This window comes from Camellia sinensis, chromosome 1 (genome assembly GCF_055761805.1).
Source record: "Camellia sinensis isolate YWXY chromosome 1, ASM5576180v1, whole genome shotgun sequence".
In the NCBI taxonomy this organism is placed as follows: Eukaryota; Viridiplantae; Streptophyta; class Magnoliopsida; order Ericales; family Theaceae; genus Camellia; species Camellia sinensis.
The window spans coordinates 23,741,573-23,757,345 of NC_138961.1; the positions used below are offsets into that span (position 1 = coordinate 23,741,573).

General features: G+C 36.5%; 1 protein-coding gene across 1 annotated transcript; it reads left to right on the forward strand.

Annotated features, from left to right (window-relative positions):
* Nucleotides 1-14,102: 14,102 nt before the first annotated feature.
* LOC114309108 (uncharacterized) lies at nt 14,103-14,840 on the forward strand. The gene has a single exon (XM_028254808.2). The coding sequence runs from the start codon at nt 14,103-14,105 to the stop codon at nt 14,838-14,840; it is 738 nt and encodes a 245-aa protein (XP_028110609.2).
* The last annotated feature ends 933 nt before the right edge of the window (nt 14,841-15,773 follow it).

Sequence of the window (15,773 nt, forward strand, 5' to 3'; positions counted from 1 at the left end):
AATTAAGTTCTCAATATTGGATGTAAAATCAATAGTCCATAAAGTGCAAGAGTAAGAGAAAGAAGCCATGATAATTGGCTGCAAGCAGGAGCAGCAACAGGCCAGAGGTTTTGCCCTTGATAAATATTGTGCATTGGACATTGAAACAAAAGTCTAGGAGATACAAGAAGAAGAAGCCTTATGGACAGACTTTGTCTATGAGGAGGAGGGTAAAGATGTTGAATCAAAGAACCTGGGAGCAGAACAAAGCAAGGAGATTGCTTCGAAGCCAGAAGGAATCAAAGAAGGAGCTTCAGTAAGTTCTCAGATACAGGACCCCTTAGAAGAAGTAAATTTAGAGGAAGGTTCTATACAACAACCCATCTATATAAGTGCTTGGTTGAATGCTCTTGACAGGAACCAGTTGTTGGTTGTTCTTAAGAAATATAAAGATTGTTTTACATGGTCTTATAATGAACTACCATGATTGAATAGGTCATTAGTAGAACATAGGCTCCCTATGAGGCCTAATTTCAAGCCATACAAGCAAAAACCAAGAAGAATGAGTCCAGAAGTGATTCAGAAAGTTAAGAAGGAAACTCTTAGACTACTCAAGGCAGGCTTTATTAGGACAACCAGGTATGTTGAATGGCTATCCAATATTGTGTCAATAGTTAAGAAGAATGGTAAAATGAGGGTATGCATTGATTTCAGAAACTTAAATCTAGCAACTCCAAAAGATGAGTACCCTATGACTATAGTAGATTTGTTGGTAGACAGTTCGGCAGGGCATTAAATTTTATCAATGATGGATGGCCACTCTGGTTATAACCAAATCTGCATTGCAGAGGAGGATGTTCACAAGACAGCATTCAGATGTCCTGGGAATATTGGCACCTTCAAATGGGTTAAAATGCCATTTGGCCTGAAGAATGCTGAGGCTACATATCAGAGGGCTATGAACACTATCTTTCATGTGCTCATTGGAGGGTATTTAGAGTGTTATATTGATGACATTGCAGTGAAATCCCAATCCATGGAGGAGTATCTATTTCACTTAGAAGCAGCTTTTGAAAGAATGAGAAAGTTCAAGCTGAAATTCAATCCTCTTAAGTGTGCTTTTGGCGTATCATTTGGAAACTTCTTGGGTTATATAGTACACAAGAAAGGAATACAGATTGACCAGAATAAAGCCAAAGCCATCATTGAAGCCAGACCTCCATCAAGTAAGAAAGAATTACAAAAGTTCCTTGGACAGGTTAATTTTCTTCGAAGATTCATTTCTAATACTGCAGGGAAAACTAAAGTCTTTTCTTCCTTGTTAAGGCTAAAAGATGAAGGGAAATTTGTGTGGACAACAAAGTATCAAATTGCTTTCGAAGGAATCAAAGCCTACTTGGCCAACCCTCCAGTGCTGATGTCACCAAAGGGTAATAAGCCCTTGAAGTTGTACATAACTGCAACAGAAGATTTATTGGGAGCTTTCTTAGCCCAAGACAATGAAGAAGGCAAGGAGCAAGCTGTTTATTACCTTAGTAGGTTTTTAAATTCTTATGAATGTAAATACTCAACTGTAGAAAAGTTGTGCCTTGCATTGTATTTTGCTGTAATGAAATTAAGATACTATCTTTTGCCTACAACTGTCTTGGTAATTTCAACCACAGATTTGGTTAAGTATATGTTATCTAGACCTATGTTGAGGAAAAGAATTGGCAAATGGATACTAACCTTATCAGAATTTCATTTAGAATATGTTCCCCAAAAGGCAGTAAAATGACAAGTTTTAGCTAATTTTTTGGCAGACCATCCATCTCAAACAGAAAGCCAAGAAATAATGGAACATGGTATGGCTAGTGTTGAGCCATGACAAATGTGGTTCGATGGATCAAAAGCCAATGGCCTAATTGGAATTGGTATAGTGATTAAGTCACCACAAGGAGTAGAAACCACACATCGTTTTCAGAGTGAATGAAATTACTTGTTCTAATAATTAAGTTGAATATGAAGCCTTAATAGTGGGACTGGAAATTCTTTTTGGATTACAAGTTCATGCAGTTGACATATTTGGAGATTCTCAATTGGTGGTTAACCAAGTGAAAGGGATTTTCAAATGTCAAAGTATAAGCAAGTTGCCATACTATGTTGTTGCATTACATATGCTTTCTCAATTTTAGATAGAAAATGTAACTCATGTCCCAAGATTCTTGAATAATAGAGCTAATGATTGGGCTCAGAAAGCTTCGAATTTCAAGAGAAGGGATAATGTTCAAAGGGACATAAGCCAAACAACATTTCAGAAATTAATACCACCCTTAAATAAAAGGAATATGGTCATGGAAGTCAATCATAATGACTTACAAGAACAAGATTGGAGGCATCCAATAATGCAGTATCTGGCTGGCCCATCTTCAAAGGCTAGTAGAAAAATTAAATTGCAATCTATGCAATACATGATATATGATAATGCTCTTTACAAAAAGGGAGGAGATGGTCTATTGCTGGAATGTTTAGGCCCAAAAGAAGCATTGACAGCTATGGCTGAGGTTCATGAAGGCATCTGTGGTGCTCATCAACCTAGTGTGAAGATGAGATGGTTGCTTCGAAGGCATTTCTACTATTGGCCAACTATCCTTAAAAACTGCATAGAATATGCAAGAGGTTGCCAGGCATGTCAAAAGCATGGCACAATAAGGCATGTGCCCATAACTGACTTGCATGCAGTAGTGAAGCCTTGGCCATTTAGAGGATGGGCCATGGATATGATGGGAAAAATACACCCATCTTCTTCGAAGCATCATTGTTTCATTTTGGTGGCCATTGATTACTTCACTAAGTGGGTCGAAGCTAAGCCATACAAAGCTGTAGACCAAGTTGAGGTCATTGGATTCATTAAGGATTTAATCCATAGATTTGGTATCCCAAAGACTATAACTGTTGATAATGGGACTGTATTCGATGGGAAAATGGTAAAGTCTTTTGCGGCAGAATTTAGAATTAGCCTTGTTAATTCCACCCCATATTATGCACAAGCCAATGGTCAAGCTAAATCATCCAATAAATCGTTGAAAAAATGAATACAAAAGGTTGTAGAAGACAATCCTAGGGATTGGCATAACTTATTGTTGGATGTATTGTGGGCTTATAGAACTTTTCCAAGGTCAAGCACAGGAGTCACTCCTTATGCCTTAGTATATGGGCATGATGTAGTGTTACATGTGGAAATTAATGTTAAGTCCTTGAGGGTAAGATGCCAAGACCAGTTAGATCTTGAGCAATACCATCAGAGTATGTGCTTGGAGTTAGAAAGTATAGATGGAGCTAGAATTCTGGCATTAAATAGCATTCTTTTTCAAAAGAAAAAAGCAGCCAAAAACTATAATAAGAAAGACAAACACATTAGCTTTGATGAAGGTGATTTGGTGTGGAAGACAATACTCCCAATAGGGATCAAGAGCCATAAGTTTGGTAAATGGTCACCTAACTGGGAAGGACCATATCAAGTTCATAGAGTCTTGCCTTTTGGAGCATACCATTTGAGAAATTTAAATGGATATATACATCCCAAAAAGATTAATGGCAGATATTTGAAGTCTCATTTTCCAACCATTTGGGAAACACAAGGAATAGAATAAATACTAAGTAAAATAATATAAAAATAGTCAAATGATAAATAAGAATTTTCTTTTCATAGAGAGTTGAATACATTTTGCCATAAATTGGCCCATAAATCAGTACAATGCCTCAGTTGTTCTTTTACAACAGATGTTCTATTCTTAAATGATGAAAAAAACTGGATGGCTATGGTCATTTCTTGCTTTCGATCGGCCAATCCTTGATTGGTAATCAGCAACTGGGTGTCAGTTCGGACTAAGGCCTGATTGACTGCAGATAGCTCCTCCTCAAGTTGAGCTTTCTTCTCCAGTAGTTGAGTTCGAAACTGGGAGACAGAGGAATGCTGTTCCTTTAGCTCTGATACTTCAGTATGTACTTTGGAAACAAAGCTCTGGTCTCTAACCAATTTCTCCTCTGCAGCCTGGGCAGCATGGCAAATGTTGATGTAAAAGTCAATAGTGGCTTCTGCCTGAGATAAATGACTTGAGACATTCATGCCGGATTGCTCAACAATTTTGCAGCATTGAAGGCAGCCATTTCTCATTATTGGTCTCTCTAAAGCCTTGAAAGGAATCCTCGAAAAGGATGTCAACAGCTCCAGATAGCTGTCCAAGTCTATCAGAGGTGAAGAAGGCTTATTACTAGAGGAAGAGCTATCAAAAATTTCTAGTAGGGAATCAGCCAAAACTAATGGCTCAGTCTCATCATTAGCCATTGGAGAGGTGGAAGGCATGTCGAAAAGACTGGCTAGTCTTGCTTCGAAGATGTCTACCTCGTCCGTGGACATGAAAGGTGCAGAAAGAGCTTTGGTGGAAGACACGAAGAACTGCATAGGAATAGGAGAAATGGGTGGGTCATCTTCAGCAGTCTCTATAGTTCTAGCTACCAATAAGTCGAGGGAAGAGGGGCTAGAACTAGGTAAAGGTGATGAACCATGAGTTGGAGAGCTACTAGTACCCTCTATAGAAGAATCAGCTACCATTAAAGAGGAAGTAGTAGCTGGAGTTTCCTTAGGAGGGGAAGGAAAAGTAAGGCTAAAAAGAGAACTAAATTGAGAAAAATCAAAAGACAAATAAGGGAGATATGGGGTTAAGCTAGAAGGAAAAGGAGCAAGAATACTTGGTTTTAGGAAGGGTATAGAAAACATAGGGCTTGGAAGTGGTAGAATTATTTGAATGGTCTCCACATCTCGAGTTTGTTCCATTTCAACTGAAACTGAGGGAGTCCTTATTGGAAGAATAGTCTCAGTAGTTGTTGCTGCAAAAGAAGAAGTATAAAGTAATATTAAGTCTCAATATCAAGAAATTGACAAGGGAAAAGAATAGAGACATGAAAGAAGTTACTTGTTTCAGAAGTGGTAGCAACAATAGGAGGGCTGGGAAGAGAATAGTGCTCAGCAAGATGCTGCCTCCTTGCAGTTTCTCTTTGGATTGCAGCAGCAGCAAAAGCTTCATCTCTTAACAATCGTTGCTGCCGTCTTTTTTCAGCTCTCTGAAAAACAATTATGGCCTTAGAATGTTCCTGCTCTACTGCCTTCGCAACTGCCTCATGAATAGGGTCTTCGACCAAATCAGAAGGGGAGACAGTCATATTCCTTTTTTTTTCTGTATTGGTATTGCCTGCTCCTTCTTAATTTCTCTCTCTTCAATCTGGGATTCAGATTCCTCAGAAGTGAGTTCTTCTTCTACTACTCTGGCAGTTGTCTCATGAGTGGGATCTTGAACCAAATCAGAAAAAGAGACAGCCACTCTCTTTCTTCTTTCTAAGGGTGTCTCTTGCTCTTGCTCTACTTCTTCTTCTTCTGTTGCCTGAACTTCAGGTGCTTCCTTGTCAGGATCAAGCAAAGGTTTCCTTTTTTTCTTTTGCTGTTTGCTCCTAAGAAGATTTAAAGCTTGGGTCTTCTGAGGAGAATCTCTCTGTGAAGCACCCACACCATCTTCACAAAAGAAGAACTAAAGATAAGGCTAAAAAGCATTATAAAAAAGGAAAAAGGAGAAGAAACAAGGGTATATACCTTTCTTCGAGGCAGCCCGAGTAACTCTAGGAGGAGTGGAAGTAGCAGGAGTAAATTGTGTGGTGGCAGGCACAAAAACTGAAGTGGTAAGAGCAGTGGAAGAAGTGACAACTCCAGTTCCATTAGGCTTGGATTGGGGCACATCCAGCACCATTAATAAGTCTTGAGGAGCAATGGCCAAGTATACTTCCATATTGGTCACCCACCAGTTTTGGTACCTCTTCAACAGGTTACCTTAAGGAATGAAAGAGATATATATTCAAAATCGATCAAGTCCTGTATAAACTTAGAAGTTGCCTCTTCGAGTCTGGACCTTCGAACCTTTAAATCCCTGCTAGTAAGACTTAGGTTGGTGTTACTGCAAAGAGGTATTGGGACCCCTTGTGAGAAGCCAAATTGTCTAGCAAATTGAGCAGGACAATAAGGCTCAGCAATGTATTTGTAGGCTCTGGGGTTCATAGTCCCAATGAACAACTCTCTGGGGATCAGAATAGAAGCCCATATATCCCTGTGAGGGGGTGAAGCATAGAACCTATCACTTAGAAAATTCTTCAACCAAGATGGGCCAATTGTAATGGGTTCGAAGGGACAAAAGTTGTAAGAAGGAAGGGAAGCTGGAAGCTGGTGGAAGAAAGAGAAGTAAAAAGCAAAGGTAGAAGGATAAAGTGAAGCATTGGCTAGCCTCATGCCTTGAGTAAGAGGGTTTGGCTCAAAAAATTTAAGGCACTTAGATTGTAGCTCAGCAAAATAAGTAAAAAGCCAAAGCTGAAGTATCCAAAATGGACCCCCTTGATTAGCATCCAAGGGTTTCTCACAAAAAAGAGAACAAGCTCTATATACATGGCCTAAAACGTATGGAGCTAAGGCCATCTTTTCTGTAGGACAAGGGCTTTGGCAAGAGGGGCAAATTCAGGCATGATTCTTTGAGAAAAAATGCATAAAAAGAATTTGTAAAGCCAATATAGTATAAAAGAAAAGAATTCCCTATCAGTTACAGGGCCCTCCTTTCTATTCTCAGCCTTGACAAAGTCACTGTAGGATGAGTTAAGGGAGGGGAGGGAAAAAGGGGATTAGTAGGTCAGGATAATCTGGTCCAATGGGGGTACCAATGGGGGACAATCCTAATAGATGGCAAATATCAAGAACAGTGGGGCCATCATCCCACATCTGAATTGAAAGAAATTAAAGGCAGAATTCCAGAAGCAAAGGGCAGCAGGAATTAAGAAAGAGTCCTCTGAGATAGTAAACCTGGATAGTTAGAGGGCATCGAGAAGGCAGAGCTCTTGAAGGTCCAAAGTCTTATTAGGAACAACCCGATCATACCATTCTTGCCACTCCGGTCTCAACGTGGGCCAGTATCGATGGAGACGGTTCATCCTCCAGGTTCCCCAGTCAAGACCACCTTCGTAAAGGAGACAATGGTCTTCTAGACGTGGATATAACGCTGGAAGCTCAGTAAGAATCTCCTTGAAGATGGGTCCAAGCACATAGTCTTGTTGCTCATGACATCGAGGGATGAATATGCGTCCGTCGATGGCGCTTTTCTCACTGGCCTTGTACTTTTCACATTCTGCCTCAATGATCCTTTTCAGGGTTACAGACGGGCTCGCGAGCTCTACAACTGGTACTTTCAATGAAGAAACAGCCATTGATTGAAAGCTTTCTCAGAGGACGAAGTTGGGAAAGGGAGTAGAGAGAAGTGGAAGGTCAGTAGAGATAAAGGGTTTGTGTGTTAATCGAGCGAGTGATTTCAAAACACGAAATAAAAGGGTTTTAAAAACCTTTGTGTCTGGGAAATATATCGTGTAATTCGTAAAGTACTAAAGGTACAAATACGAAAAGTTTCCTTCAATATTGATACTTTTGGAGGGAAAAACACATCCCAGATGTTGATGCCAGCTTCGAAATAAAATATTTGGATTTGAAACCAAATTTTGGCGCCAAAAGTCAAATAACAATGGCTTCGAAACTGAGAAGCCGGCTTTGAAACACATTCCCTTCCTAAGGATGTATGAATGCACAAATATTTGTTTATTTCAAAGGGATTAAAGACCTATTTTAGGTTTCTTAATGAGAGTAATGTCCTTCGAAGCAAAACTTGATACCCCTTAAGGGTGGGAATTGGTGTTCGAAACATCAAAACCAATAGTTGGTTTATATATACAGAAAGGACTGTCTTTTCGGACTAAAACAGTGCAGCCCTCGAAAGGGGTTTCCATATTTTTGAAAGTATGAACTGTTGTTTGAAGCAAAGATGGTCAATTTAAAACTGATTGATCGTACTAACCATGATCATATTTTGGTTATGATTAAAACAAGCTTTAAGGGGCAAGATTGTTAAATTTGAAGCACTGATTCTAAATGAAAATCAGGAAAAACTATCAACTGTAATCCATAAATGGAAAAAGTTCATGTTGATTTTTTAGTGTTTCATTTAGAACGATTGAATTTGGATTCGAAGGATAGGATTATTCAGTTCGAAGCCCTAAATTTGCTTTTAAAGACAAACGGGGACAAGATCAAACAATGCTAAATAAAGAGAAAAGTCTTAGTTGTATTAAAGCAACAACAATTACATCGAATGGCCCTCTTTGGGCACAAATTCAAGTTCATAAAAATAAGGAATAGAATAAATAACAAGATTATGAAATTTGGTCTAACTATGATCAATGAATTTCTGTTCTTTCTTTATTTTATCTTCTATTTCTTCTAGGATTGGCTGCTGAAGTTGATGTGCTCTCACTTCATAGAAGAGCTCTTCAGCCTTTATTTCGAACGCTGTTTCTCTCAATCCTTGTTCCAACTCGTCCATATCCAAGTCATCCCAGTACGAAGAGTCTTTATTCTTGAAGTTATCAAATTCTTCAATGAGGTTCTCCGCTTCATATTGGGCATGAACTCGAAAGGATGAGAGTTGGTCCAAAGATTGAGTGGTGGCCATAGAAGTTTGATGCCAGTAAAGAAGCAATGGGAGTTGGTCCAAAAACATGTGAAGCTCTGCTTGGGCGAGGGGGTTGAGGGCGTGACCCCGAGTCAGAATGTCACAAGCCCATCGAAGGTTCTTGAGAGGGATGTCGTCCTCAAGAATATTGAAAGGCAAGTGAGAAAAGGCCGCAAGCAGAAGTTAGGCTTGCTTTCGCTTAGCTGGAGTAGGGGAAGGTGGAGGCTTGTAAGGGGGAAAGACCTTATCCGCAGAGAGGGCAAGCCTCAGTCTCTCTATCCAGCAAGGATTTGGCGGAGGAGGAGGTATGGAAGCTTCTACTTCAGGAGAAGGAACAAGGGCAGAAGGAACAAGGGCATTAATATAATCGAGCCAGTCAGAAGAGCAAAGCTTCGCCTTCTGGGCTAAGAACGATGGATTGTACCCTTGTGCCTCTTCTGGACGTCGGGTAGCGTGCACTATCTTTGTAGGCATGGAAAATGTGTACCATGCTACAAACAGATTGTCCTCCAAACTGCGTCATCGGTCGATGGGCACGTAAGGATAAACCACCGAGCTTCGTGTATAGGAAGGGAACTCTAAAGGGTTAGTGAACTCGACAAAGTGATGGTTAATTCGCTCCCGTAAATCATAGGCCTCAGGTTCCGACCAGCTTGCCCAGTCAGAAGCCCCAGAGGAAGAAGAAGCCACAGCCTTATCCCATTCAGAGGATTGTGAAAAAGAACTTCCTATGTCCATATTTGTAACTTTCTGAATCAAAGAATTGAGGGCAGTTTGTTTGTAGTCCGAGGATGAATCAGAAGAAAATCTTTCCATGCCTATATTTGTAACTTTCTGAATCAAAGGAGTAAGGGTAATGTGTTCGTAGTCCAAGGGTTGATAGTTTGTAAAGGCTTCCATGACTTGAATATAGAAAGGTGGGTAAAGGTGGCTAATTAATGCATGGAGGTTCTTTCGAGGAGGAACAACATCATCAAATGACTCTTCGTGTGCTCGATCAATGGAGGAGAAAATTGATTCGGCCATAAAAAATGTATCAGTCTGTTCGAATACTAAGGTGGTGGGAGTGTTTAAAAGATTGAATGAGAGTTTAATGCAGATGATGAATGACAGTTGCATTTCTGGAAGAATGCAAAGCCCATGCACGTTCTAAGACGTGAAAAAAAGACCTTGATCCACTAATATCACCAAGTATTGGGCATATTAGTGCAGGGGGTAATGTTGGCTACATATTTTGTATAAGCCAATTACAATTCGACGCGTGACAGAATAAGAATAATACAGTAAGACTATTCAAGTCTTCAATCATAATCGTACACGTGGCAGTTAGTATTGGTTATTACGAGATCCGAGTAGTATTGGATCAGCAAAGAGATGCAAAGTGATGTGGCTTCAAAGTTACTCACATTCAAATTCAAAATTAGGAGGGAAGCCTGACTGTAAGTGATGGCATAGTGGAGCTAATTATGAGGCACCCTGATCAGCGACCATGGAGGAGCAGTTCGACGGTTGGAAATGCAGTTCGATGGTCATCCTTGAGAAGTATAAATAGTAGAGAAGGCCCTAGAAAGAAACCCTAGACTCAGATCCAAAAAATCAGTCTTAGGGCTCGTTTGGAAACAGGCTATTTTAGTAACTTTTTGGCTTTTTACGAAAAGATGTGCAGAAAAGTAGAGAGGTGATGTGACAACTTTTAGTAACTTTTTAACTTTTTGACTAAAATAGCCACTCCCCAAATGAGGCCTTATTCTACTTTATTTCCTTTCCAATTTTACATTTCCTGTTCTTTACATTTCTGTACTTTAAAATTCCTGCACTACACTTCATTCATAGGAGTAGTTTCAAGTAGATTGTTGTTGTAAACCTCTACGAGGCTGAGTTTGAATCATTGTAAATTTTTTCATTTTAATGAAATGCTTCAATTGTTCTTCATTTAATTGTTATTTGCTTAATTCTCCTAAATCAAGCCACCAGTAAAAGTCCTTTTCATTGAGGTTGAAAGAATTAAAACACAATCATCTGATAATTAGTTGACAATTAATTTTCTGTAAGGACTGATTCATCCTTACTGGCACGCTCATAATTACAAAAGTAACCTTCGAAAGTCAAAAAAATCAACAATTATATAAGTACAAATTATAATAAACAGTCTGATACAAATTTTAAAAAAATTTATAAACATTTGAGATAGACTAAACCAAACAACTTGAGTGTCATTGGATAAAACATCAAACAAAATAATTGGATAAATTACAAATATATCTTTTTATATTCTATTGTTAAATAAAATATTTATTAGTAGTGGGCCTAAAAGATTCGGGCCGGTGAGAAGGAGACAAGGACTGGAGTCGCAACTAAAAGAACGTCCAAGTCCAAGGCGGCAAAAATTCCGCCCACCATTAATTACCACCCCCCCCCCCACCCACCAAAAAAATGGGCCCCTAAAATAGCTGCTACTACAAATACGTGGGACCCGAATCTAGAAGAAGAACCCCCCAATGAATGAATAATTTTTCATATATTTTTTTTGGGGCAAAGGATAAATAAAATATTCTTGATTAATAAGTTAGATTATAATTGATTCAAACTTAATTTTTTTATTTTTCACTCTTTCATATGAATATTACATAGATTACTAAACTAATTATCCTATTCTTGAATGAATGCATAAGTTTATTTTACAAAAAGAAATTTATGAAAATTATTTTGAAATCGTTCCAAGTCGACCGGTCAATATATCCGAAGATTTTCGGGTTGGTCAATTGGCCAAAATTTCTAAACAATTTTCATGATTTTTTTTTTTTTTTTGATGGTGTGTAGTGTTTTTGTACAAAAATGACCTATAGGAAGTTGACACATAATGTACGTAAATTGAATTGAGATGTGGGTTCTATTAATAAAATTTTAAAGATATTATTTATTTTTGTGTATTCTGTATTTATTTTTATAAATTTTACTTTTAATAATGTAAAGAATAATTAATTTATTTAAAAATCAATCACCTGATACTCAGAAATCACCGTTCTCATGTTGACCAAACAGACAATTTCAACACATGGAGTCCAATTGGCCAACAATGGTTGTTTTCCTAACAAACATACACAAAGGAAACATCCAAAATGTTTACCTATAGGCTATACTTCACGTTCTAGAAGTTGATTATTTACCCCCAAATCTAGAAGGAGAACAAGCTCCAATTGATTGCAGGAGAACATTTCCTTTTCAAGAAGACTCAGCACCCAATTTGTCTAGAGAGAGGACTCAGCACCCAATTTGTCACATCCTGTGACATTTATTTTGATCATATTTTGATTATTTAAATTATTTATATTATAAGGTTTGTTAGGTATATTATTCATATAAAAAATAAATTAATTGGACAGGTATAACCCATGATCAAGCCAAATAATAACACAAAAAAATTATTAAAATCATGTTAAATGTTTATTTTTCTAAACATAAACGTGATCTTATTATAAATTACAGATGTCTAATTAATTTGAATTTTTTTATGAATGATTTACTCAATAAACTCGTTATTATAAATAATTTAAATTATTAAAATAAATTCAGGACACGTCACACTACCGTATTGTGCAGGTTCCTAGAGAGGTGGGTAAATGACTTGAAAATGAGATACTTGCATGTCGTTTATGGATTGATACAAAAATACCGTATTGTGCAGGTTCCTAGAGAGGTACATGTCATTTATGGATTGATACAAAAATGAAAGTGGACTCCATTAATATATAATGATCATTTAAAGCTTATTTGATAACAACATAAATAAGTTTTTTATTTTTTATTTTTTAACAGCTCTTTACTTTTATGCATGGTTTTTAATAATAAGCAAAAAAATTAATTTATAAGTCATACTCAAAATAAATTTGAACTAAAAATATAGTCAGGTACATATCCAAAAATAGTAACCATATAAAAGAAATAAACAAGTAGGATTGAAAATTACCAATTCATTTTTTTAAAAATAAATATAATTATCTAATTAATTTGATTTTTTTTTTTCATAAATAATCTATGCACATTAATTTACAAGATAAAACAATCCAATAGTGGACTAAGACAAATCAAGAAAATTATTAAATAGATTCAAAATATCATGTAATATTATTTACATAATATTCTATTCTTAACAAATAAAGAGTTACAAAAACACAATAAGTAAGTCATTCATTATTTTACTCTTAAGGTAAAAACGCCACATTAAAATAAATAAATAAATAAAAAATCTACATCTAAAATTTCCAATTAGTACTTCTACTTAAATAAAAACTAATCACAAATCCTCTCACAAAAATACACATCTCATATGAGAAAATTATATCTAATTATGTGATCAGCTTGCTACATCTCTTAATTTTACCTTCCAAATGACATAGAATTAGGAGTCTTAGCCACTTCATAAGAGATGAAATTGAGAGAGAAAAATTAGGGGATAAATTAATTTTCTTTTAGAATCAGTTTGGTTAGATAGATAATACAGGAAAATGAAAGAAAAAGAAAAAAAAATTATGTGTTTGTTTAGATAGAAAGTCCGAAAAAGTAATAAAAACTAAAATTTCCTGTATAATTCAAATTAACTTGTTAGTTAAGTTAACAATTTTTTACAAAATATGCAGAAAATTTTATTTTTTTCTCTCAAATCTTTTCTTTTTAACTATATTTCTCTCCACAACTCTTTGTTATGCCGTGATTATATATATTTTTCCATCATTTTCTTATAATTTGTTTTTATCTATTTAAATATATGTAAGAAAATATATTTTTATTTTTATTTTTACTTTCTTTCTTTCACTTTACTTTTTATTATTTTTATTTTCTGTCATATATTTCTTTTTAAGCAAACGGAGCCTCATGTGATACACTTCTTTTTTGTTTAGTAAACTTCGCGATCAAGAAGTGAGGAAAACAATTTCGCGTGGTATCATCAATGAGACTATTTCTTCGGACTGTTATGACCGCTCTATCTGCTTTTTTTTTTTTTTTTTTGTCCTGCGCCTGCTGCTCTTCTAGAAACACCAAAATTAAGAATGGATTATTTACACCAAAATCTTTATAATTATTAACAAATATTACTTTACCACTTTTATATATTAATTTATATATGTTGACTCTTCTAATTATAAAAATATATTATTTTCATTTTTGTAAATCCTTTCAAATTACTTGTGATGTATTTATATGATTTTCATATTTAAAGAGATCAATATGTATAAATTCATAAATGATAAATAAAATAATATTTGTTAATATTAAAGATCTTAGCGTAATTAACTCAATTAGCAATTCCTTAAAATCCCTTTAATTCTCTCTCATGGTCTTTCTTTTTCAACCAATTTTTTATTTTGTAAAATTCTATTCCTCTAGAACCCATCCCAATCAACCAACAATATTCAATACATTTTCTCTCTCCACAACCCTCTATCTACTAACCCATCCTAAATATCCAGGACCATGTATATATATGAGCCTATCTATCCATTTTTCTCTTCTCAATCTAATCTAAATACACTTCTTCACATATTTTCTGTCTGAGTCATGGATGCTAAAGAATCTTACAAAGATCCATCAATGGCAGAGCAATATCAAGAAGAAGAAGATGAAACAGAGGAGGCACTCTCTCTGTGTGATCTTCCAATATACAGTGATGCCAAAGAAGAAGATCAAAGCTTGTCATCATCATCATTCTCATCCGATCAAGACGACTTCTTTGAGTTCTTCAGCGAAGATTGGAGCACTTTGAGCTCTTTCCCAGTTCAAAACATTGTTTTCTGTGGAAAACTCATTGCTTCTAAAGAACCAAACTCAGAAACAGAGCATACCCGCAAGATCGAAACCAGTAAACAAGAAAAACCCAGAAAATATAGGCTTTTTCGATGGAATTCAAAGATGTTTAGAAGTTCTAAATCCACAAATCCGAAGATAAGAAGATGTGTTTCGAGCCCGAAGTCTCTGTCATTGCCAGTGGGAGATGAATGTGGGTATAAGGGCGGCGAAAAGTATGGATTTCCGGTTCGGAGAGTGTCGGCAGTGGCGGCACCGGTGAAGCCGCGGCGGAGTTTGTTGATGTTTGGATTGGCTCGGATGCCGCCGGAGATGGAGTTGAGTGATATAAGGAGCAGGCAGGGGAGGCAGAGTCGGTCGACGGTGGTTCGGGGGAATGGGGGTGAGAAGGTGAGGAGAGGGGAGGGGTTGTGGGGGATTTGGTGGCTGATCAGGGCGTTGGGTTGTGGTGACTACCACCACTACGCCACCACCATGCCAACCCGGCGATGAAGTCCTAGTTTACACATATGAATGTATTAGATTTTACTTTATTTTATTTGTAGGATTTACTTGTAAAATCTTACTCGTTCATATTTATTTTGTATTAATTTTGAAATTTAAGGATAATTATTTAGTCTCTTTGAAATATTGAAAAATTTGGTATCCATTTTTGAATTTAGGAGTAACTATTTAGTCTTTTTAAAATATTGAAATATTATATTCGGAGCAATGACAAGTGATTATGCATTTACTTGACTAAAAAATAAATAAATAAAAAAACAAACAAACAAATAAAAAAAAGAAGAAGAAGATATGAACGAGATAAATAAAAAATAAAAAAAACTACGTCATAAACTAACATTTTCAATATTAATATCAGAATCAACCATTTCAGTGTCATCCATGGTGTGCAAATCTTCAAAATTAATTGATTTCAATGTTCTTAAATCCTAAATCTTTAAAAACAATAATGTTTTGAGTTTAAAAAATAAATATAATAGAGAAGAAAATAAAGTGAGCTAATTAATAATGAGTATATCTTGCTGTGGGGACATATTTTTTGAATAACGAACACGTGGCCAAGGTGGCACCGAAGTGCCAGCCGAGGTGCCATGTGTCTTGGTCATGGCACCGAGGTGACCTCGGCTAGGCCGAGATTATCTGCGGAGATACTGAAATCCGAGATGAACGGATAAGGGACAAGAGTCCTAGAATGGGGAAGGACCTCAGCTTGGATAAAGATAAAGTTTTTAAAGAGTTTATCTTTATCTATTAGAGAGTTCGGGAAGTTAGGTTTTTACAGGGATCAGGTCAGTGTTGGCTATAAAAGTAAGGCACCCTCGTGGATCTAAGGTACACTTTTTGTATTCTGACTTGTGAGTTAAGCACAATTTGGTTATCTTTGAGAAATATTGATTACTGACTAGATCGTCGGAGTGCCCC